At 44.8% G+C, this 25,336-nt stretch overlaps 1 protein-coding gene and 1 long non-coding RNA gene across 6 annotated transcripts in view; one reads left to right on the plus strand and one right to left on the minus strand.

Moving 5' to 3' along the window:
* Positions 1-3,575: 3,575 nt before the first annotated feature.
* Positions 3,576-9,203, plus strand: LOC113926904. The gene is made up of 3 exons (XR_003521444.1): positions 3,576-3,627; positions 4,600-4,693; positions 9,163-9,203. It is a non-coding gene; the product is annotated as an uncharacterized LOC113926904 (long non-coding RNA).
* The window catches only part of ZNF184 (zinc finger protein 184), a 28,698-nt gene continuing 9,198 nt past the window's right edge, over positions 5,837-25,336 (minus strand). For all 5 annotated transcript variants that reach the window (XM_027602159.1, XM_027602158.1, XM_027602155.1 and 2 more), the window contains exons 3-6: positions 19,622-19,689; positions 11,712-11,838; positions 11,307-11,402; positions 5,837-8,256 (exon numbers count right to left, since the gene is read on the minus strand). In XM_027602159.1, coding sequence (XP_027457960.1) covers positions 6,299-8,256; positions 11,307-11,402; positions 11,712-11,838; positions 19,622-19,689 — 2,249 coding nt within the window. In that variant the 3' untranslated portion in view covers positions 5,837-6,298. The remainder of the gene's footprint in view (positions 8,257-11,306; positions 11,403-11,711; positions 11,839-19,621; positions 19,690-25,336) is intronic.

A 25,336-nucleotide genomic window follows, 5' to 3' on the forward strand; every position in this document is an offset into this window, starting at 1 on the left:
GCTTCCTCCCTCTAGGACGACATATCTGTTTTCAGCCTCAACAAAACCTAGAACAGTAAGACCTGTGGGTTTTTCTTTGCTTCCCTCCATTCTCCACGTAAATGCCACAGGTCATTATTATAATCCATGTCTCTCAAGCAGCCTTGCTCTCTTAACCCTCTCTTGGGTCACACTGTCCTAGGAAAATCCTGGTTAAATCCAGTTTTCAGCTTATTCTGTCCCTGCCCCCATGCAGCGGAACATCAAAGGGAGCTCAGCGATGGTGATGGGTCTCCTTGGAAATTCCCTTTGACTCTTCAAAGGGCCTGTCTGTCGCCCTCTTCCGTTGGTCACTCCCCTGCGCTGTCCGAGGTCCCCATTCGCGCCTTGTATCCTCTCATTAAGCCTCTGACAGCTCATCACCCACTTCTCCGTCTCCGCTCATGACATAATTCTGTGAAAAAACAGAAGCAACTGAAGGAGAACTTCCGCAGCCTTCCTCCACCAGCCTCCCTACAACCACAGCCAAACACTCTGGGCCCCTCCTGTTTCCACAGCCATCCTGGTCTCGCTCCTGTTTTAAGGTCAGCCCTCCCCCTTGTGCCCCGAGCTCACTGCGTTCTGCTCCCTTCGGGACTTCCCTTTAACTTCACTCCTCTCTGGGTCATCAGCTTTTCCCTCTCTACTGGGTCAGGCGGAGGAGCATTCAAACATACTGTCCTAACTCCTATTAAAAGTCATCACCTCGGCGCCCGGGGGGCTCAGTCGGTGAAGCGTCTGCCTCCGGCTCAGGTCACGATCTCACGGTCCTGGGATTGAGTCCCGTGTCGGGCTCCCAGGGAGAGCCCTGGGAGCTTCGCCCCCTGCCCCTCCCCCCCCACTCACTCTCACTTGAAAAAATACAATCTTAAAAAAAAAAAGTCATCAACTCAATATCTGCCTCTAGCAACTACCCCGATTTTCTTTTCTCATTCTGGCAAAACTCAAGTGCCCAAACTTGCTTTCTCCGGTTGCTTCCTTCCTACTCTCATGTTCACCCCACCAGTCAGGGTTTGGTTCCTGCCGTCCACCAAAGCTGCTCTTCAGGTCAACATCGATCCTTTCCCTGCCAAATCTAAAGGTCAGTTCTCAGTTTTCATCGTTTGCAACCTCTCAGGAGACGAGTCGATCACCTTCTCATCCTTAAACACTCTTTTCATTGGGCTTCCAGTACACTCCTTGATTATCTCACTGCCTCACAGGCTGCCTGCCTTCTGCATGGATCCCCACCTGATTTCTAAAAGCTGGGTTTCTAAGGGCTCAGTCCTTGAAACTCTTGTTTCTCTATACTCTCCTCCAAAGCCACACCATCCGCTCCCATGATTTTAAATACACACTGTAGACTCCCAGCAGTGGACCTCTCCTCCATACTGCAGACTTGCGCATCCTACAGCCGACTTGGTGTGTGCACTCGGGTGTCTAAAGTATCCGGAGCAACACTTGGCCCAGGTCGCTAAACTAAAAACACCATGAAAACGTCGGCAAAGATGCAGAGCAGTGGAAGCTCTCGAATATGGGTGGTGGCGGTTTGGCAGTGTCTACTGAAGTTGGACCTACGTATACCCTGACACGATCATTTCACCCCCAGGTGTACTCGGAACAGAGATGGGCACATATGTGCCCAAAAGACGTGCAGGGATGTTATCAGGTGGCGTTATTCCCAACTGCCTCAAAGTGGAAACAATCCACGTGATACACCTGTGGTAGAATGGAGTGCGACGCTCACAGCTCCTTCCAACAACATGGATGAGTCCCGCAAACACAATCTGAGTTTAAAAAGCTAGTCACACAAGCCTATTGTATGAGCACAGGTCAAAAACAGGTGAAACTGATCTCCGGTGTTGGAACGCAGGACAGTGGTTCCCTGGGGGATGGAGACAGGTTGTGCCTGGAAGGGGTAGAGCAGGGGTTTACTGGGACGCTGGTAATGCTCTTCTTTCGGGACCTGAGTGATATTGTACCGATGTGTTTTGTACACTTGTATCCTGTGGGGTTTCCCATGTTTTAACAGGTTCCCAAACTGAATTCAGATTCCTCACCCCTTCTGTGAACCTGCTCCCTCTTTGGTCATCTTTTCTCCAGGACTCGGCAGCTGCTTTCTTCATGTTACTCAGGCCGGAGCCCTTAGAGCAGATGTAGGAAAGACATTAGGGTTCGAGGCAGACGGCCAGGAAGGAATGCTTGAGACATCTTTGGTGCAAAAAGGTGGTTTTCGTAAAGCACGGGACAGGACCCGTGGGCAGAAAGAGCCGCACTGGGGTCGTGAAAAGCGGCCCATTGTATACCCTCAAGTTGGGAGGCGGTTAGGGAGAGCGTGAGTCAACAGGGAATTTGGAAGCAAGGTTTCTAGGACCTCGCGGGGGCTGGCTGCTACTGGCGAAAGGTCATTTATTACCGTCTAATAGAACCTGAGTCATGAGACCCTGCAGACGTCCGTCAGTGGACCGTATGCTTGGGGGACGATTGCCAACACGTATCTTGGGGGAGGATGGTAGAGATCGAGGAAGTTTCCAAAGGAATTCTTATGTTTTAAAGTAGACTCACAGGGTCCTGGGGGCCGGGCTAGCATTGCCTTTTGCCCTCAGCAGAGTAGTAGTATACATTGCGCTTGGCTCGGGCCGCTGAGCCCCCAGAGGAAGCCTCTCTGCCCGTTTCAAGGACTTGTCAGTGGGCTGTAGGTAGTAAGGAGATTTTTCTTTTGCCTTTGCTTCCCACGCCAGAGCCATTCTGGTTTCTTTCTCTCGCACTTTCACGTCCAAACCATCAGCAAACCTGGTCTGTTTTTTCAGAGTAGCGCCTCAACCCAGCTACTTCCTACATTCACTAACCCTTCTGTCCGGGTCACCTGGACCAGCCGGGGTAGCATGCCACCCAGGCCCCGCACTCTCTTCCCTCCACCACAGCCAGCGACCCTCCTAAAACCTAAGAAAAATCCTGTCACTGCCCTGCTCAACAGCCCCCGGTGACCTCCCGTCCCGCTCAGAATAAAACGCCCAGTCCTTCCCAAGGCCAGGAAGGCCCCGTGTGCACGGTTCTGCAGCTGCCTGACCTCATCCACCACGCACCGGGCTCTGGCCAGTGTCCTCCAGCTGCCAAAGACGCTCTGTGTCAGGCCCTTTGTGGCCACAGCCCGGTGCCCAGGAGGCTCTCCAGATACCGTCATTCCTTCACTTCCTCCAGCCTGTGCTCGGCGGTCTCCTCAGAAAGGCATTTCCCAGCCAGCCTACTTCCACAGCCCTGGTGGGATTTCTCACCAGCCATCCATGCTGCTCCAGTGTTGGTTCAACCACTTACCCCATCGCTTGGCATTCTACACATCCATTTATAATGTGAATTCTGTGGAAGCAGAGATTTGGTCTTGTCCACATCTGACCCCCAAGCACTCTAAGGTTAGGTAGCTCATAAGCACTGGCTGTGGTTGGATTATTTTTAATGGAAAACCCCAATTTTTTTTTGCTTTAAAGATTTTACTTTGAGAGAGCACAAGCAAGGGTGGGGGCAGAGGGAGACGGAGAAGCAGATTCCCTGCTGCCCCCGGGATCGTGACCTGAGCCCAAGGCAGCCGCTTGACCAACTGAGCCACCCAGGCGGCCCTGAAGACCCAAATGTGTAAGAATGATGAGGTTATTGATATTTCCCCTTTCCCCCCAACAACGTATTTGACAAAAACCTGGTCAGGTGGCCCTTTATCTATAATCTGGTGGCAGATAAGGAAATTGCCAGTCTAGGACTGAGGGAAAAATGTGTGGTCTTTACATGCTCAGTCTTGGACGCTGAAACACCCGAAGAAACTACATTATGAAGGTCATAGAATTTTTTGTAAATAGTAGAGAATTTCTCGTCTCATATTGTCTGGTTTTATTGGTTATTTCTGAGACCCTTTTATTTTGGGGCAGCTTGTCAGTGGATGGTACACCTCTAAGGTAAACTGAACTCCTAGCTTTCTGGGCTGGTTATAAGTTCAAGGAAAAGGCTAGAACTTCTAACTTCCAGTTTTCCTCTTTAGATTTTAATTTTACTTTGCCGTCTAGTAAGACATAGTGGGATAGAGCATGTTATTATCCATACAGTTACTTTATAGATGTTTGTGGCATATAAGTGACACAATTAAGAAAAAAGGACTAAGAAACCACTCGAAGGAACTTCCTCTCTCGGCTCTTAAGATGGGGGGGAGGGAGGAATGTACATGGCGAGGGGGCAGCTCAGGTCACCTTCACTCACCACCACCGTGTAGGATTAGGGTGTCTGAGCAGAAGCGGCAGTTGCAAATCTGCCCCCCTGGGGACGTGGGATGTGTTCTGGGACAAATAATAAAGAGGGTTTCTGGAGCTACTCAAAAAGAAGATAAAGAAACGAAGGTCATGCCAACCTCCGGAGGGCCTCTGCTTCTGCGTCCTGCAGGCCGGTATGATCGGGGAGAGATCTGGGCAGATGGGGGACAGGCAAGCAGAGGAAGTGAGCTGGGCAGTGACCATACGCTCCGGGTGCTCTGGACCTGACGGCATCTGTGATGAGTGGAACAAAGTGGGATCTTTCAAGGTTGGTGACACATTTCCACATAAATTCTACTCCTTCATTTAGGAACTGGTGGCACAAGGACAGGCGTCCTCGCATCCCAGACTGTGGTGTTTTCCATCTGGGGGTCTCCTCTGACACGAGAGGACCCTTCACGCAGGTACAGACGCTTCATTTCCTTGCCCTGTGGGGGGGCTCCGACCCCACCCCAAGCTTACTCCGTGCCCTGCCCGTCCCCACCTCCGAGGTGGGGGGACTCTAACCCCCACGATGGAAGCCTTGAGAGGTTATGAAATACCAAGGTGGCATTCCTTTACAGATGTTCCAAATTACAACAGGATAAGGTCGTGAGATTTAAAATGGCTACATTTTTCCTGAATTCAATCTGTTTTTCACTGTCTGGCACCTCCACTTGAGGAGGGGACAAGACTCCAGTGTAGGTCCCTGGCATTTATAAAAGCCAAGAAGACTACATTGGTTTTTTTTTCACTTGTGAGAATCTGCAGCACCCACTCCCCACAAACCCTGCTGTAGGAGAGTCTAGAACTTTGCTCTGCTACCCTCTGTTCTGAGCTCTCCATTCTCAAGGCCCAGCTGGGAAGTCGTTAGTTGCCCAGAAAAGAGCTACCTGGTAATTTGACTAGATCTGGAAGAAATCAAAGGGGCCTGTCTCTTCTGGGCTCAGCCCATATGGATTCCTGGCTCGCACATTACCCTGACCGGGTCTGCCTCAAATGGCCGTGCAGGCCGGAGCCACACACGGCCAGGGAGGTCGTTAACACTGTCACCTGCCTTTGGTATCTGGGGCCAAGGAAAAGCAGGTAAGATGACCTTTACACAGCGGTTTAATTTCTGCACTTTGGTGAGGAAATAAATTAACCCTACCTCCCAGAGCATGAGAACCCAACTTATGAAACAAGATGACAGTCGAAATTACGTGTACAAGTTATGTGAGGCTTCTAGGAGGAGCCACTGGAAGCTACTGACTAAAGGAGTGGGTCATCTAATCCAGTTGTTCTTTCTGGGCTGCACATTAGGAGTTTAAAAATAAATACTGAAGCCTGGTCCCCACCCACTAGGCCAGTTAAATTAGTCTCCGAGGGTGGGGCCTTAGCAGCAAAGTTCCTGAAGTGACTGCACTCTTCAATGAGGGTTAAATAACACTGGTTTCGCTACAGAGGAGGATCTCTGTAGTTGTGATAAACTCCTAGGATGCTAAAACATACTAAAAGAAATAGGAACAGGAAGGTTTAATCCTTGCCCTGAGGTAAGCCAGTATATACTAATGAATTATTAATTTAAGAATGCTTTTTAATTCTTTTTATTAGGAAGCAGTTACTTAACTTAAATGCATTAGAACAGGAGCATAATAGATCCCCCGTCTAGTTACTGAAGCACAAATGCTTTCTATTAGCAAAACATGCATAAATATACACACTGTAGATGCAACACAGCAAAATGCTGATGTACAGTAATCCTAATCAAGAATATATCGTGAACATACAAAACTGGAATATAAAACTCCAAAGTCCTGAAACCCATCTACTCCAGATCCTCATTCACAGAGCAAACTGAAACTTAAAACAGTTGAATTTTCCAATGTCACCGAGTTGCTTAACAACAACATCATTGGATTCCTTCAGCCCTTTGCGTCCTTTCCATGCCATAGTGGATGGTGAAAAGTAAAAATATTTTGAGCAGTTCGCTTACTTCACTCTGATTCCTCGGTACTTAACCAAAGGACAACGCGGACTTCCCGGAAGAGTCATATGCCCGGGTGCAGTCTCTGATGTTTGTTGAGCGCAGAACGGTACCTGAAGGCCTTCCCACAGTCGTTACACCCGAAGGGTCTCTCCCCTGAGTGAATCCTCTGGTGCTGGATGAGGTACGTGCTCTGGCTGAAAGTCTTCCTGCATTCGTGACAGTTGTAAGGTCTCTCCCCCGTGTGCGTGTTCTGATGTTCCGTCAGGTGGGTGCTCCGGCTGAAGGCCTTGTCACACTCGGTGCACTTGTACGGCTTCTCTCCGCTGTGGATGCGCTGGTGCTGAGTCAGGTGAGAGTTCTGGCTGAAAGCCTTCTCACATCTGTTACACTGGTAGGGTTTCTCTTCGGTGTGAGTCTTCTGATGCTGAGCAAGAGAGGAACAGTGCCGAAAGGCTTTGCCGCACTCGGCACACTCGTAAGGCTTTGCGCCTGTGTGAATTCTCTTATGCTGTGTGAGGTGGATGTTCTGGTTGAAGGCTCTCCCACATTCGTTACACTTGTATGGTCTCTCCCCAGTGTGTATTTTCCTGTGCTGAATGAGGGATGAGCCGTAACTGAAGGTTTTCCCGCACTCGTGACACTGGTAGGGCTTCTCGCCGGTATGGATCCTCTCGTGTTTGGCCAGAGATGAACTCCGAATAAAGGCTTTTCCACACTCCTTACACTCGTACGCTTTCTCCTGGGTGTGCGTCTTCTGATGCTGATTGAGGTTGGAGAGGTAACTGAAAGCCTTCCCGCACTCGGTGCACTCGAAAGGCTTCTCTCTGGTGTGGATTCTCCGGTGCTGAGTCAGGGAGGAACAGTAACTGAAGGCCTTGCCACACTCGGTGCATTTGTACGGTTTCTCTCCGGTGTGGATTTTCAGGTGCTGAGCGAGGGATGACCAGTAACTGAAGGATTTCCCGCACTCGGCACAGTCGTACGGTTTCTCCCCCGTGTGTGTTTTCTGATGCTGAGTGAGGTTCGAGTGCTGACTGAAGGCTTTCCCACACTCATTGCACTCATACGGCTTCTCCCCAGTGTGGATCATGTGATGGCGGATAAACGTCGAGGGCCCGTTGAAGGCCTTCCCACATTCATTACATTTATAGGTTTTCTCGCCGGTATGAATTTTTTGATGCTGAGTGAGGTGTGTGCTCCTGGTAAAGGTTTTATCACATTCATCACATTTAAAAGGTTTTTCTCCTGTATGAATTTTCTGATGTTCCATAAAGTGGCCTCTCTGGCTAAAGGCTTTTCCGCACTCATTGCAAGTATATGGTTTCTCGCCAGTATGAATTCTCTGATGCTGAACAAGATGGGTCCTCTGACTAAAGGCTTTCCCACATTCATCACATTTATAGGGTTTTTCTCCAGTGTGAATTCTTTGATGTTGAGTAAGAGATGGACCCTCAATGAAGCCTTTTCCACACTGATCGCATTTATACGGTTTATCTCCAGTATGAATTCTTTGATGGTTTATAAGGTTTTCACTCCGGCTGAAGGCTTTTTCACATTCATTACATTTGTAGGGCTTTTCTCCAGTATGTGTTCTCTGATGGCGAATGAGAGCTGAACAATAACTAAAAGCTTTCCCACATTCGTTGCACTTACAAGATTTCTCTTTTTTAACTGGGTTTGTATTCTGTTTGGCGCTTGTTTTAGTAGAGGTCTCTTCTGGAGATTTTTCTTGTGTTACAAGGTTTGAACTCACACTGATGCGTTTTTCAGAGTCCTTAGTTACAGGGCCTCTCTCCCAGGTGGGTACTGTCTTTTCAGTGATTTTTATTTCTCTTGCCCGTGTCTGGTGGTTTGCCTGATGCTTCTCCACACTGCTTCCACACCCCCAGCTTTCTAAAGAGTTAGAACTACAAGGATCATCCCTTTTGTGTCTTTCCACTACTGCCTCTTGACTTGGCTGCTCCCCAGAGATGTTCAGCACTCGGACTGAACTGCTATTTTCTGGTCTTGTCTCGCAGTCTGAAAGATAAAGAGAATGTCTCTGTTCTCTAAATAGAAGGGAACAAATAATTGCTGTTGTGGGAAGGACCTAATGAAGCTAAAAAGAAAGCCCTTAGGAAATCTTGAGGGTTTTCAAGTGTAGCCAATTATATCTGGGGAGAAAGTTGGAAAGAGCGAAGGATAATGATAAATAAAACACGAAGTGGCAAGAGAATGTCTCACTCAGTTTCATAGATAATCTTGAAGAACCAGGAACATAATAGTTAAATTAGAAGCTGACCATAGGGATGAGAGATGGCCCAGGAGACACCAACAGACGAAAGCAAGTCTGAACGCGGATTCCTTGCCAACGAGCAGCAAACAAAAATCTGAGAACAAAGATTTCAAGTGAGGACAACTAGGGAAGCCCTGGCTAACCGGGACCACGGTCGTTAGCCGGGCACACTGAGGGAACAGTTACATCTCTGCCAGGAATGGGAAAGGTGCAGGCAGAGGACAGACTTTAAGGGAGGAAGACAGCAAGTTCAACTCCAGGCATTCTGAGAATCCGGAAGAGAACTGAGGGACCAGACTGCAGTGGTGTTTGTGGGGGTGGAAGATGCCAAAAGTAGAACCACCCAGATGTTCAGATAGAGGAGAGGAGGGATCGGCACTAAAAAGGGAGCAGAGGGTAGGAGAAACCACGGGAATGTCTGAGAAAAAAAGAGGGCAGGGGAGACCCTGAAAGACAGGGTGACGGGCGGGGTCAAACTTACTGCAGAAAGGCAGCAGAGGGACAGGCAGGCAGGCGCATAACCGGGGGGCGGAGTGCTGCTCAAGCCCAGGGAGGCGACAGCTACACGCAGCAGGGGAGTCAATGCTGGTAGATTCAGTAAAGAAACCAAGCAGCTTAATTACACATTTCTGTGGTTCTGTTGGTGACAGGAGGGCCACTATCACCACCATCGTCACTGCCAGCGGGCATTGGGAGGCAGAGATGCAGGACAGCCTCCGCCCCCTCCATCCCGGGCGCCCTGGCTACGGGTGTGGCGTCTGGAAGCCGAGGCCGAAGCCGAACAGCTGAGCTCCCCCAGCACAGACCCGAAGAGTCGGGGGAATGGCCAGCTGTGCAGTACAAGAAATGGGTGTGTTTCCACTAACGGACTAACACCAAGAAAGACCTATTTGTACAGCACTTGGCCATGAAGAATACCTTCTGGAAGTATTCCACAGTGAGGAACACAGAGATCATGGGGTCTGAGGCTGTTAAAGAGGAAAAGGGTGTCCAGCTCTAAGGGGCAGAAGAAGGCCACAAACGTTATCCACGTTGTCATGTCTTAGATCCGTGGTGGGGCAAAGAATGAAGGACTGGAGAGAGTTCCAGAAGGCCAGACTGAGCAGCACCATTCCTGCTGCAGAAAGGAATTCTCACTTTACTAAAGCAAAGCTGTGGGCCTCGACCACAACACTGCCACACCCCTGCGCGCTGGGACCCGAGAGACACAGCACGGGTCAGGGCTACCGGTCAGGATCCCGCAGGGGCCAGGTCTCCACCGGCCCAGAGGAGATGGCATGAGGAAGGTAAGGAGAGGAACCCAGACAAGGCCCAGGATGAGCAGCCACCTCACTGTGGGTGCTTCTACAACTCCCAACTACCCGCACGTGTCTGTGAAGCTGCACGTTGTTCTTACAGAGATAAAAACAGCCAAATCCGCAGTTGAGAATGAGTCCACTCTGGATGCTGAAAAGCGCAGGGCTAGGGGTGAGAGGCCAGCTTACCAAGACTACCATCATGTCTCATTCCATAGTAAGAAGTCAACCAAGGAATAGGGCCAAATATTTCAAGTGTTTGTCTTCTGCCTACCGACCGGATCCCTGGGATCATCTACGTTATCTACGTAACAGGAGGCGTCTAGTGTTATTTTTACCTAAATAAATCTCTCTTTGGTAATGACTAAAGCATTTTGTGAAAAACCTAGGATTTTTCAGTACACAGTTAAATATTTTAAAATTGCTTTCTATCTGCTCAAGTTGGGATTTTTAAAAACTTTAATTTGTAGTAAAACCTGACAACTTTTTTCCAAAAGTTAAGCATGACTTAATAAAGCTCTTAATTTTTCTAAAAAATCACTTTTCTAAACTGTGTTCTGAGAAACCGTCTTCTAAGAGGAAGATTTTAAAGATGCAGTATGAAAAGGCTTCACGGTTGGGGCGGCGGGGGAGGAAGAATGTTACAGGCTATGCAACACTGTTGGAAATTCATACCACCCAATTACGTATTTAAGAAATCTCTGAGTGGTCTTTCAGTAAGAAACCTGCTAAAATTTTGATGACCCAACAATTCTCAAATTTGAACATGGAGTACTTTTTTTTTCCTCCCCATAAAAAGAACCCCTGCTCCACCTCACTGACTTTGGAGATCTATCCCTCACCTAGCGAGACTAAGTCTGTATATTTTTTCAGGGTCAGATCCTTGAAGCGCCTCTCTGTGCACTTTGGGAATTCATGATCTACAAGAAAGTTATTCACAATTTCAGGGATAGTCTTAGATTAAGTTGTAGAGTCAGAAGCTTAAGAAACAGGTGATAAAAAATGAAGACTGCAGGTATGGAACTGACTTTTGTAGAGTTTGGCTGGGAAAGCGAGGTGACAGACTGGATGGTGGCCAACAGGATGAAGAGTGTTGAGTAAAAGCATCTGGAAATTTAGGGTACTATTTCTGTTTGAAAGTACTAGTCATCAAGCCTGGAGATCCAAAACAAACAAGCGGTAAGGGCTGAAAAGTGAGGTGCGAATTAAGAGACCAGGGTCCCAAAGGAGGTGGGAAAAGATGGAATCCAGAGTCCAGGTCAAGAGGCTGCCTTCAGAAAAAAAGCAGGAAGGATACCGCCTCTGAAAGGAGTATCAAAATAGAATATATGTTGAGACCATTAGTGTTTTGACAAAGCCCCAAGAGTCCAGATGGATTCTCATTTCTCCACGGGAGATGGTAAAGAGAAGCAAATACATCTGTATTTCAGACATAAAATCTCTTATCAGGCTAATGGTTAGAGTTAATGATACTCACCGAGCGGGTATCCATTACTTACCTCCCAAAGAACCTACTGGGATGCCAGGCTCCACGATCCATGGCTCCGTCCCTTGCTCTAACTGGGAAATCACATCAGGTTTGGAAACTTGGAGTCCTGCTCACGGGGGGAAAAAAGGTGCCTGATTACAGTAGGAGGAAAGTCCTACATGAGACAAATCCGAGAGCAGTGAATAGCACATAAAGCCTTGATGTTACAAATCCCCATAGTATAATTTGGGAACCAATGTGGGCTCAGAGAAGTTACTAGTTTGTACTTCTACTTGCTAGGAGAGTAGAAACCTTTTCAAAGCCTTTCAAAATTTAGGAATCTTAGGTTCCTTAACTTCATTAAAGGCAAAAACTCACCTAAGCACAAGAGACCCCTCTTCCTCCACACCCTGAGATACTGAGAAATCATCCTTACCTATGGAGACCAGGTGTGTATAATTTTCCAGTGTCACATCCCTGAACAAATCTCTCTGGACAGGATCTAGCTGTTTCCATTCTTCCTGGGTAAAGTCCACTATCACATCCTTGAAGGTCACGGATTCCTGAAATACCAAACAGATTTGTCCTTAGCCATAGAGCCTTCACCTGAGAGAGGGGTGAGGTTTGCGGTACGGACAGAACGAAGGCAAGACAGCCATGGGGCTATCCGAGAAATGACCCTGATGTTTCTTCTTTGTGAAATGAATATAAAAACAGTACCTCACGCACAGGGTGACTGTGAGAAATTAGTAAGAAATGTTCAACATGAAATGCTTCATTTAGGGCCTGGCATACAACTGGTGCTAAGTCCGTGTTGGCCCTGTTGTAGTTCATCATCATCTCTGTGTTCTAAGATACACAAAGTATTGATAGCATACCTATACCAATATCAATAAAACGCCTTACCTACCTACAATGTTTAATAACCAAAAATAGTTTTGAAAGAATTCAGAGGAGACTTGCCCTACCACATTTTAAAATGTACCAAGAGATAAGGTAAAAGAGAGTGCCTAGTATGGAATAAAACTCAATGAAACAGACCCAGGATTATAAGAACTGAATAGGATTAAGCAGCTGTCAAATTAGTTAAAATAAGATGAATTAGTCACTAAATATTGTCATAACAAATGACTGAGAAAAAAATTTAAATGAGTTTCTTACTTTCATGGCACACATGAAAATTTCTGTTGGAGTAAAATTTAAAAAAAAAAGCAAAAACAGAATAAAAGCGTTCATAAGCTTGAAATACAGAAAGCAAAAAATCCTAAGACAAAGAGACTGACAGATATAACCACATAAAAATGCAAAACTTCTAAAATAAACCATAAACAAAAGGCAATATTCCGAATTCCCATAAATAGCAAAAGAGATGAACCCACAACAATAACAAAAAAGCCAACAACCCAAACAAGCAATTCACCCACGACAGTGGGTGACAGTGACAGTGTCAAATGAGCCACAAGAGAATGCTCCACGTAAAACATGGAGGGGGCGAGGCCCAGAAGCACATGTGGGTGGCGTGGCAGGGACGGAACCTCGCTCTGTCCACCCAGGGGGCAGTCTGACAGGACAGGAGCCATCAAAACTTATAAATGCACCTATCACCCAGTCCAGTTTTGTTGCTGGGGGGAACTGATTGTCCAGAAGCACCGCCGAGGGCAAAGACATAGCACAAGCACCCTGCAGCCCTCTGGAGGATAAAAGGCAAACTTAAATGTCCATTAGTAGGATCGCAGTTGACGAATGTACGGCGTATCCCTACTAAAGCGCTTTCTGTGGACATTTTAAAATGACGTCTCTTTCTATGCACTGATTAGGAAATACGTGTGATATTAAGAATGGTATATGTGGCGTGATCCTTTTATTTTTATGAAAAGGAAGGTTTATATGTAAATGACAGAGAAAACCCGAAAGACGACATTACCAAGTATCATCGGTGGGAGATGGAGGCGGTACAGGGGGCGTCCTACTACTTATTCTTTAGTCTGTATTCAAAACTGGGTGAGTTAATTTTGTTTTAAAATTGGTAAGTCAACTCGTAAGATTTGTTTCTAACACAGGAGCAAGTGGACTAGCTCTGCGGTGTCACGAGCTACCCCACTGAACGATCTGGAACAACGGTTTCCGTATTTGAACAGCAGCGGGACAGAACAGTGACCCTGAGAGAAGGGAGACCATGACATGACCCCAAGCCCCCTCGGCACCCTGCCAGCAGGCTCCCCAGGCTGCAGAGCAGGGAGGCAGGGCCCCTCAAGAACAGCGGTCAGACAGAGCCGAGGACATGAAGGTGACAGCTCGGGACTGCGGATGCAGGGCATCTATGGGGCAGATGCAGGAGAGGAAGTTCATTAATCTGGTGGAAGCACCGCAGCTTCCACGGGCAAGAGGAAGTCACAGAGGACAGAACCCAGTGTGAAGACAGACACGCAGACCATTCCAGCACCTTCCGCAGCAAGGCCAGTGCACCCAGGAGGAAAGTGCAGCCGTGAGTCTGGTCTGTTCGATCCTTACTGATCAACAGGGAGAACTGGATCCACGCTTCCAAGCCTTACGCCGTCAAAACTAAGGCTTACGTCGTCACGCACCAAGAGTGTCCCAGTGCACCTGGAGGGTGATGTCCCCAACTGTCCGCACTGTTTCAAGCACACACGAAGATTTCCTGCAGGACGGTGCCTCGTCGGGGGTCTGCCCCATAGCTGCCCGACAGGAGGTGCCTGCCAGAGGGGTCAGCTCCTTCTAAGAATTCTGGACTCCAGGGCTCAAGCAGGCTTCCCCGGGGAGAGACATTCTCACAGCTAGAAACAAAGGGCCTCCATGCGACCCTCACAGAGGGAAGACTAGGAAGCCTGCACCAGATTTCTCTGGATTTCACTTGCGAGGATCTTTTTTCCTTCTTGATCCTGTTTCATGTCCTTTGTAGTAATCATCTTTAGCCCTAAGTCATGCCACTGCATTGGGTGAGGCATTCTAGCAGATCACTGAGGTACACGGTGGTCATGGGGCCCCTGAGAAATAGTCCCAGAGTGAGGTTGGGCTAGATCGGCCCTAATAAAACTTATGATATGAATAAAGGGTAATAAATTCAAAGAAAACAACCTCAAAAGGATCAAGCTGTGGTCAAGATAAAATTAACAAGATTGGATCCACACTCCTACGTGAAATAACCAAAAAATTCCAGACAAAACAAAGGAAACAAGTTTCCAAGACAATGAGTTTCCTACAACAAAGAACAGCAATCCCTAAGAATCAGTAAACCAATGAGGTGAGTCACACAACTGCTCCAGCATATTGCCTTGAGTTTCCAGGCCAGGGTGCAGACAGGGGGCACCCGGAGGCTGCCCAACAGACTCCCCGAACTGAGAGAGAATGCTTAGAGTTCGGGAAAATCAGGGGGACTCGAGGTCACGGGACTGCAGATGAAAGCTGCACAAGGAAAGAAGCAACGAGAACTGCAGAGGTTCCCACTCGAGTACTCAGTGAAGTACCCATCAGTGCGTGGGTGTGATGAGACCACCGAGGCAGGGGAACAATCACCCAGAAGGATTCAAGGGAGCAGTACCGGTGCTCAAAAAGGGCTGGAAATAGAGTTTCTGTTCCCATCAGCCAAACTGGCAAATTTCACATTCATTAGACGCTGGTTCCAATACTCAGGAAGGCGGGGCCCCAACGGTGGGACCAGGCGGCCCTACACTACACACTGTTCTGCTTCACCTAATACATCTTAGAAGCCAGATATGAAACAAACACACTGTTTTAAGTAACTTAATCCCAGAATAAGGCTCAACACAAAAGTATGCAGAACCCAATAAAGTAAAATTTACAGTGTCTGCCATTCAATCAAAGATTATCAGGTCTACAGAGAAGCAGGAAAATACAACCTATAATGAGGAAAAAAAATAATCCATTAAAGCCAACCCAGAACTAACACAGATGCTAAAATTAACAGATGAGAACATTAAAAATTATGACTATATTCCGCATGTTCAAGAAGTTAATAGAGGGGCTCCTGGGTGGCTCAGTCATTAAGCATCTGCCTTCGGCTCAGTCACGATCCCAGGGTCCTAGGATCGAGCCCCGCATCGGGCTCCCTGCTCAGCAGGAAGCCTGCTTCTCCCTCTCCCACTCCCCCTGCTTGTGTTCCCTCTCTCACTGTGTCTCTCTCTGTCAAATAAATAAAATCTTTAAAAAAAAAAAAAAGTTTAAGAGAGACACGGAAGACATTTTTTAAAAAGACCTTAATGGAATATCTAGAGCTAAAAGTGAGAACGTTTGGAGATGAAAAGCATACTGAATAGTCTTCATGGCACATCAGGCATTGAAGAAGAAAAAAGTAAATTCAAAGACAACAAAACAGAAAATATCAAAAGTAAAACAGACAGAAGACAAGAATTTATAAAAAGAGCTGGCAGGATGCCTGGGTGGCTCAGTTGGTTGAGCGACTGCTTTTGGCTCAGGTCATGATCCCAGAGGTCCCGCATCGGGCTCCCTGCTCAGTGGGGAGTCTGCTTCTCCCTCTGACCCTCCCCCCTCTTGGGCTCACTCTCTCTCTCAAATAAATAAAATCTTTAAAAAAAAAAAAGAGAGAGAGAGAGATGGCACCAGGGACTTCAGGTGGCCCAGTATGTGTGCAACGGGAGTCCCTGAAAACAAAACGAGGGGAGAGCAGCAGAAAAAAACATTTGAAGAAATAATAGCTCATTATTTTCTGAACTTGATGAAGGTTCAGAGGTCTAAGAAACTCAATAAACTGCAAGCATACGAGACACAAATCTACACTGAGGCACATCTTAATCAAGTAACTCAAACCCAGTGTTAGAAAAAATCTTACAAGCAACCAGAGGGAAAAAAAAACACATTAAATGTAAAGAAACAAAGATAAAAAACGACAGCAGCTTTTTCGTTGGAAGCAATGCAAACAAGAAGAAAACGGAGCAACAACATTATATACTAAAAAGAAAAACTGTCAAATGAGAATTGAAACACAATGGCAAAATAAAGACTTCCTCAGACATAAAAACTGGAAAGAATTCATGAACAGCGGACTGCACTGTGGAAATCTTAAGGAAGCCCTTCATGCAGAAGAAAAAATGATACCAGATCTACAACCAGTGTTTCTCAACCTTGTTGTTATTGAATGATTTTGGACCAAATCATTCTTTTAAATCATTGCGGGGAGAGCATCGCTGGCATCAACCCACTGGGAGCCAGGAGCCTGTCCCAGGAAGTCCTAACAGCCAAAATGTCTCCTAACACTGCCAAACGTCCCGGGGTCAAATCACCCCTAATTATCACTCATTGATAGACATCATAAAGACGAAAAACACCAGAATAGTAAGTATGTGGATATAATTTTTTTCTTACTATTTACATGATAATTGCTTAAACAAAAATAACAAGCATTGTGGGGTTGACAACATGTGCACAAGGAAAGCCTGTGCCAACAATGGCATTAAACACTGGGAGGAGAGAAGTGGAAGAACATTACTGCAAGGTTCTTCTGTTCACAAAGGGGAGTATCACTTGAAAGTAAGTGGCGATAAATACGTATACCTTAAGCAACATATGACAAAGGCATGGGGCGCCTGGGGGGCTCAGGGAGTTAAGCGTCTGCCTTCGGCTCAGGTCATGATCCCGGGGTCCCAGGATCCCAGGGTCTCCCTCTGCCTCTGCACCCCCCTTGTGCTTGCTCTCTCCAGTGCTCTCTCAAATAAATAAATCTTTAAAAAAGAAAATTAAAAAATAAAATAACAAAGGGTTATGGCTAATAAGCTAATGAAGAAGATAAACTGGAATCCTAAGCAATATTTAGTTTCCAAAAAAAGGTAAGAATGGAGGAAAAAGGGAAGGAAGGCAATATGAACAGAAAAAAAAAAGCTGGATGATAGACTTAATCACACCAACAATCACATTAAATGTAAATATCACATTAAGTAATTGGTCTCAACACCCCAATTAAAAGGCAGATTGCCAGACTGGACTGAAATAAGCAAAACCCAATGAACTACATATTACCTATATGTAAATATGAAGACACAAGTAAATTAAGAGCAAAAGGATGAAAGAAGATACGCCGCTGACACTGTCAGATATCACAGTAGCTTCAAGGCCAACAAGAGAAAGTTCATTTCTCAATGATAAGGAAGGTCACTTGATGAAGAGGACATAACAGTCCCAAATGTTTATGCATCGAGTGGCAGCTTCAAAATACATGAAGGAAAAACTGACAGAGCTGCAAGGAGAACACACAAATCTACATAATGAGAGCCCCAAATTTCAATATCCCTATCACATTTGATAAAGCAAGTAGACAAAATCAATAAGGATATAAAGCATTTGAACAACGCTCAACCGACCTGACCTAACTGACTTCTGCGTGTGCGGAATACGGGCCCCTCCCAAAGACGGCACATCCGGATCCTCCAAACTATGAAATTATCGAAAACAAGAGGCACTGCCAATGAGATCATGTTGAGGACTTTTAAGATGGGGAAGTTAGCCCAGATTACCGGGGTGGGCCCAATGTCATCAAGAGTCCTTATAAGAAGGTCACAGAGCAGGAGATGTGAAGAAAGATTTAAGGATGCCACACCGATGGCTCTGAGGATGGGGGACTGCGACAGAAGCCAATGAATCCAGGCTGCCTCCAGAAACTGGAGGGTGAGGGGACAGATTCCGCCCACAGCCTTCAGAGGAGTGCAGCCCGGCCAGCTCATTTCGGACTTCTGGCCTTTGTGACTGTAAGACAATAAATGTGTTGTTTTCAGTCGTTAAGCTTCTAAAAGGAAACTAATCCATTCTTAGAATCCTCTAGCCGACAAAAGCAAAACATACATTCTTTTCAAGTGCTCACTGCTCATCTACCAGATCAGGGCAAAAGGAGTGTCAAGTTCAGAAAGAGTCAAGTCATACAAAGTATGTTCTCTGACTGGATGTGTTCACGATCTTGATTGCGGTGGTGATTTCACGGGTGCACGTGTATGTCGAAACGTATTGAGTTACGCACTTTAAATACATGTAGTTTATTATCACGTTATACGTCAAGAAAAAATAAAGTGATGCCAGAAGTACTTGAGCTCAAAGTGGAAAGAACTGGGGTAATCTCTTTGATAAGATGATTACATTGTGGGACAGGAAGTAGGGGCAAAAGTCTAAGAAAAAGCCTGATAAGGGAGGGCTTGAGGTAAATTATACCTGGTGGAACAACGGTCACCGTTTTTGTCTAAATTCTCAGTTACTGGTTTTTCCTAAAACAGTACCCTGTCCCTTTCTTCCTCAAAAACCATTAATGGGGGGGGGTGGGAGGGGTGGGGGGCTGGGGGACGGACCTCGGGAGGGTGTGTGCTACGGCGAGCGCTGTGAAGTGGGCTAGACTGATGAATCACGGATCTGTACTTCTGAAGCAAATAATGCAACAGATGTGAAAAAAAAGAAGAAGAAGAAGAAGATAGCAGGAGGGGAAGACTGAAGGGGAGTAAGTCGGAGGGGGAGACGAACCACGAGAGACGATGGACTCTGAGAAACAAACTGAGGGTTCTAGAGGGGAGGGGGTGGGGGATGGGTTAGCCTGGTGATGGGTATTAAAGAGGGCACGTTCTGCGTGGAGCACTGGGTGTTATGCACAAACAATGAATCATGGAACACTACATCAAAAATGAACGATATACTGTATGGTGACTAACATAACATAATAATAAAAAAAAACATTAATGGTTCACAAATGGCCTACAGAAAAAAGCCTTTAACTTTTCATCTAGACATTTGAGGAATGTCATATTCCAACTTATTTATTCATCTGTTTACCATCTGCCAAAATAAACCAGCTCCCCCAATTTTTCTGATTCCTATGTAACATCCGTTAATTGTTGTGAACCTTTGCTCAAAATCTTCTCCGTCAGCTAGAGTCCATGCCGTCCCTCCCACATTACTTGTCTAAATATCCAAATGTCCCCCATCCTGTGAGAGGTAGTGCAAATCCCATACCCCTTGAAACTCTCCTGACCCTTCCAGACCACACATTTTTGCATTCTCAAATTTCCATGGTACTCATTTAGCTTTGTTTATATTTACCTGTTCTGGTTTTTAGCAGTCATTTGGTCTATTCAGGTAAAGGATCCCATTTTGTACTTCCTTTGCCCTGTCACTGCTGGGGCGTGACAAGATACGAAGCAGGAGGTTAAGTGGTGAATGTATTAGTGAAGCTGGAGAGGCAGAGGTTCAAACGTCACTGGGCAGGTGGGAGCCCAAAATGAATTCCCAGGATTGGTTTTTTAAATGAACATACCCCACAGCAGAAAATACACTATTCACTCTTAAGGACTAAATGGCATTTCAGGAATTCCAACTTACTTGAAAACTGGCTGATGCGAGCAGAGTATGTTCCCCTTGGAGAAGGGCAGACTCCGAAGAGGACAGATCTGGAGAAGAAGAAGAAACCACAATGAATCGTGTCCAAATTAGCTATTACCAGCAAGCTATTAAATCCAGATTATCTTTCCACGTGAAAATAGCAAGAACTATGCCATTTCCTTTACTTCTCCGAATCCAAAAACAGAAACAGGGTAACTGCTGACTAGGGCCTGGTACCCTCATCAGTAGACTCAGGATGTAAAGCGTTATGTCAACGCTCACAGCTCTGTCCCTAGACACATACAGTAGCCTTCAACTCAATCTGTTCCTTATTAAGAAGCAAAAGATTTCTGCTGCTTTCTCTGCTATGAACAACATCTGAATAAATAATACGATTACTTCCCAAAAGTCTTCACAGGCCCTTTAAAACTTTGCTATTAACATAAATTAAATATCACGATGGCACAATTACTTATACTACCTACCCACCAGAATATCTAAAAATTAAACTGACATGGTCGATACTAACTGCTGGCAAGCATACAGAGCAACTGGAACGTTGTGCATTGCTGTGGGGAGTAAATGTATCAATCACGTAGGAAAACTGTTCGGCAGTTATATACTAAAGTAAACAAATGCTTGTTCGGAATTCAGCAATTCCACTCCTGTGGCAGGACTCATGACCACCCAGAGACTTGTACAAGACTGTCTGTAGCAAGTGTATTCATAATATCCCCAAACGGGAAACAACCCAAATGTCTTTTATCAGGTGAATGGATAAATAAACCACAGTATTTTCATACAACAGAATATTATTCAACAATATAAAAGAATGAGGTATTGATATACCTAGTAACATGGACGTACCTCATCATGCGGAGCAAAACAAGCCAAACACAAAAGAATACATAAATGTATAATTCCGCTTACATAAAAAAAGCCAACCAAACTGATCAATGGTAATGGAAGTTAGACCAGTGGATAACTCTGGAGGGATAATAATAACTGAACAGGAGCACGGCAGAAACTTTTGGGGCATCAGAAACATCCTACATTTTGCCGTGGGTGGTGATTCCACTGGTATATAATACATAAAAATCAGTGCACTTAATATATGTAACTTATATGTCAATAAACAAAAACAAACTTTGCTCTTGGAGAGGCCTATTCAGAGTAATGGTTCACAGGAAAGCCCAATTCTCAGAGAGCAGAGGAAGCAATAAAAGGAACTATGTATTATTCTCGACTTAAGATTTGATCAGTAAGGGAAAACTGATTTCTAATAGAAATCTTGAGAAAAAAATGAAGGTGTGATTTTAGAGTTTTTAACAGCAGAAGGGAATGTTGTGCATGAACAGATATGTAACCTAGACTTTAGGAAAACAGAACCAAGACAGATGTCTCAGATAAGATGCTTCTGATTTCAAGTAACAGAAACCAATAGAACCAACAACAGTGAGACCTGCAGAAACCAACTATGTTGGTTATAGTAAATGGCAATAACAAACGCTCAGTAAATATTACAAATATTATGACTCTAAGGGACAGAGGCACATGAAAAGTAATCCTAACTATACAACTGTGAAAAATCCCAAGAAGAAAAAAAGCAAGGACTTAAAACCATTTTGGCTGATTTACATTTATAAAAGATAGAATAGGCAAAGCGCTGAGGAGTGATAACATGGCAAAATAAGAGTCTTCTATCATCTTTCCTGCAAAGAACACAGACCATCACCCATGGATGAGAGTGTCTTTGTGGAAGTCCAAGAGTCCAGCAGGGAAGTTTCAATACATGGTAGAAGAAAAAAAAAAAAAGGGCAAGCCAAATAAACAAACAACAACAATAACAACAAAAGAATGAAAAAAAAACAGAAAACCCAGGACTGGATGCACTGAAGATGTAAGAGGCAGTTTCATTTTGTCTGTGTCACAGCCCCCACCCCCAAGGTGGTAAAGCTCAGTGTCAAGAGAGACCTTCTTGGCCCATTATTTCTCCCACAGGGGAAAGGGAGTGTGTGAGCACTCAGCTTCCCTAGCTGTGTGGGATGCCACCAAAAAGACCCACTTCCCTCTCATCCAACCAGAATACTGAAGTGTCCTGAGTGCCTGGGGGGCGGGGGGAAGGGAGCAGCTGGGGGAACAGCAGTGAGTGTCCTGGAGGGTAACAAAGGACCGCAGATCCTACGAGCCACTTCGTGGACTCCATCAGGAAGCCTGCCAAAGAGCCACTGGGGATGCTTCAGCTGCAGATTCGCCCAGGCTCTGCATGCCTCACCTGCACACACACACCCCACCCCCTGTGGCTGGCTCCCTGGATACATCCCTGATTGGCGGTGAGAGCAAGACTTCAGAGACAGCTAGTGAGCCCACACAGGCCAGCCTGACTCTGCAGGATTGGGGGAAAAGCACTAAAGCGTGAGTATTCAGTACCAAAGGAGAGTAAATGTGAGTCTGTCAGCACCCGGCCTAGCTTTGCAGGACTGAGAGAAGGCATACAATTTTAGGAAATCCTCCCCACAAGGCAACAAGAAGAGTGGGGCAGACATATCCACAGAAGATCTGAGAACACCTCAGAGTCCCTAACGGGGCTGACAGAAGGTATTTTCTCCCAAAGCCAGGAAGTATAGACAGGAGGAGGTGACTGCCTCTTCAAATGCAAAGATGTAACACCAGACTTCAAGAAACATGAAAAATCAAGAAAACATGACACCACCAAAGGAATACAATAATTTTCCTTTAGCCCTAAAGAAAGGGAGATTTATGACTTACACGATAAAAAAAAATTCAAAATAGTTGTTTTAAAGATGCTCAGTGAGCTATAACAGAGAAAAACATTTAAATGAAATTAGGGAAATATACAAAATTCGAAGTTTAACAGATAAAATCATAAACAATAAAGCAAAACAAGACAAATTCTAGACCCAAAGAACATAATGAAAGGAAAACTGCCAATGGAAGACACCTATTGCCAACTGGACCACGCAGAGGAAAGAACCTGGGAGGCAGAAGACAGGTTATTTGAAACTATCCAGTCAGAGGAGAATACAGGAGAAAAAGAATGAAGAACTCCTATGTAAATAATAGGATACCATTAAAAGAAGCATCCACACATTACTGGAGTCCCAGAAGAATAGAGGGAAAAAGAGACAGAAAGGTTATCTAAACAAATAATAGCTAAGAATTTCCCAAATCTTGGCAGAAACCAGGACCTCCAAGTTCATAAAGCTCACAGGTCTCCAAATAATTTCCAGTGAAAAATATCTTCTCTAAAACACATTATGATAGGGACGTCTGGGTGGCACAGTCAGCTAAGCAGCTCAGGTCATGATCCCGGGGTCCTGGGATCAAGTCCCTCATCGGGGAGCCTGCTTCTCCCTCTGCCTGAAGCTCCCCCTGCTTGTGTTCCCTCTGACAAATAAATAAATCTTAAAAAAAAATAAAATAAAACACATTATGATGAAACTGTCTACAATCAAAGACAAAATTATAAAAGCACGAAGAGGAAAAGAAAAATTCCTCCCATTTAAGGGGAAGCCATGTCAGGCTATTGGCAGACCGCTCAGCAAAAGACTGTAGCCAGGACAGAATGGGATAACGTATTCAACATGCTGAAAGAAAAAAACCTGCAAACCAAGAATACTTTACCCAGCAAAGCTGTGCTTCAGAAATGGGAGAGAAAGACATTCCTATACAACAAAAGCTGAAGGAGTTCACTAGACTTGCTTCACAAGAAATGCTGGAAGACATCTTTCAAGTTGAAATGAGAGGATGCTGATTAATAACATGAAAACATGAAATTACAAAACACATTGGTAAAAATAAGTGTACAGTCAAATTCAAAACACTCTAATATTGTAATACGGTTGTGTGTTCAACATTAATTCTTTTTTTTTAATTTTATTTATTTATTTGAGAGAGAGAGAATGAGAGACAGAGAGCATGAGAGGGAAGAGGGTCAGAGGGAGAAGCAGACCCCCCACTGAGCAGGGAGCCTGATGTGGGACTCGATCCCGGGACTCCAGGATCATGACCTGAGCTGAAGGCAGTCGCTTAACCAACTGAGCCACCCAGGCGCCCCATCAACATTAATTCTTATGTAAGGGTTAAAGGACAAGAATGTTAGAAATAACTATAGCTACAATAATTTATTAATAGATACAAAATATAAAAAGAGATAAATTGTGACATCAAAGACATAAAATGGGAGGAGCAGTAAAAAGGTGGAGTTTTTGTATGTAGTTGAAGTTAAGTTCGTTATCAGCTTGAAAAATGTTTTATCTATGTCTTATGTAAGCCCCAGGATAACCACATAGCAAAACCTACAGGAGACACAGAAAAGATAAAGAAAAGGAAATCAAAGCATACCTCTCTGAAAAATGGTCAATTCACAAAGGAAGACAGCAAAAGAGGAAGAAAGGAACCTGGGAAGTATAAAACAGCCGGAAAATAACTATTAAGGCATCAGTAGGTCCTTACTTACTAATAAACATAAACGGACTAAATTCTCCAATCAAAAGGAAGAGAGTAACTGAATGGATAAAGAAAATAAGACCCAACTATATGCTGCCTTAGAAGAGACTCACTCAGTTTTAAGGGCACACTAGGCTCAAAGTAAACAGATGGAAAAAGATATTGCATCCAAATGGAAAGCAAAAGAGAGTAGAGGTAGTTATACATATATCAGATAAAAAAGACTTAAGAGTCACAAACCGTAGAGACAAAAAGGGCCATTATATAATGATAAAGGAATCAATTCATTCAGAGAATATAATAATTATAAATACATATGTACCTAACATCAAAGCTCCTGAATCTGTTAAGCAAATACTAACAGATCTCAAGGGAGAAACAGACAACAATGCATAGTAGTAGAAGACTTCAGTACCCCACTTTCAGCGATGAACAGATCATCCAGACAGAAAATTAACAAGGAAACTGGACTTGAACCTACTTTAGACCAAATGGACCTAAAAGACATATACAGAACATTCTATCCAACACCACCAGAATACACATTCTTCTCAAGGACACAGGAGCATTCTCCAGGATAGATCTTAACTTTGCTAAATTAAGAAGACCAAAATCATACCCACAGTCTATCCCAACAAAAATAGTATGAAACCAGAGATCAAAAACTGGAAAATTCACAAACATGTAGACACTAAATAACACACTCCTGAACCACCAAAAGGGTCAAAGAAGAAATCAAAAGGGAAATCAAAAGATATCTTGAAACAAATGAAAATGGAAACGAAATATCAAAACCTACGGGATGTAGCAAAAGCAGCTCTGAGAGGGAATTCTGTAGTGCTAAATGTCTACAGTAAGAAAAAAGATCTCAAACACACAGCCTGTATTACACCTCAAGGAACGAGAAGAACAAACTAAGCCCCAAGTTAGCAGAAAAAAGGAAATAACAAAGATCAGAGCAGATGTAAATGAAATAAAGACCAGAAAAATAACAAAAAAAATCAATGAAACTAGGAGTTGGCTTTTTGAAAAGGCAGACAAAATTGAAAAACTTTTAGCTAAACTAAGAAAAAAAGAGAAAAAGCTTAAATAAAATCGGAAATGAAAGAGGAAACATTACAACTGATACTGTAGAAATACAAAGGATCAGAAGAAACTGCTAGGCCAACAAACTGGGTAACCAACCTATAAAAAATAGATAAATTCTTAGAAACATATGCCCAATAAAATGGAATCATGAATTAA

Source organism: Zalophus californianus, chromosome 7, assembly GCF_009762305.2.
Source record: "Zalophus californianus isolate mZalCal1 chromosome 7, mZalCal1.pri.v2, whole genome shotgun sequence".
NCBI lineage: Eukaryota > Metazoa > Chordata > Mammalia > Carnivora > Otariidae > Zalophus > Zalophus californianus.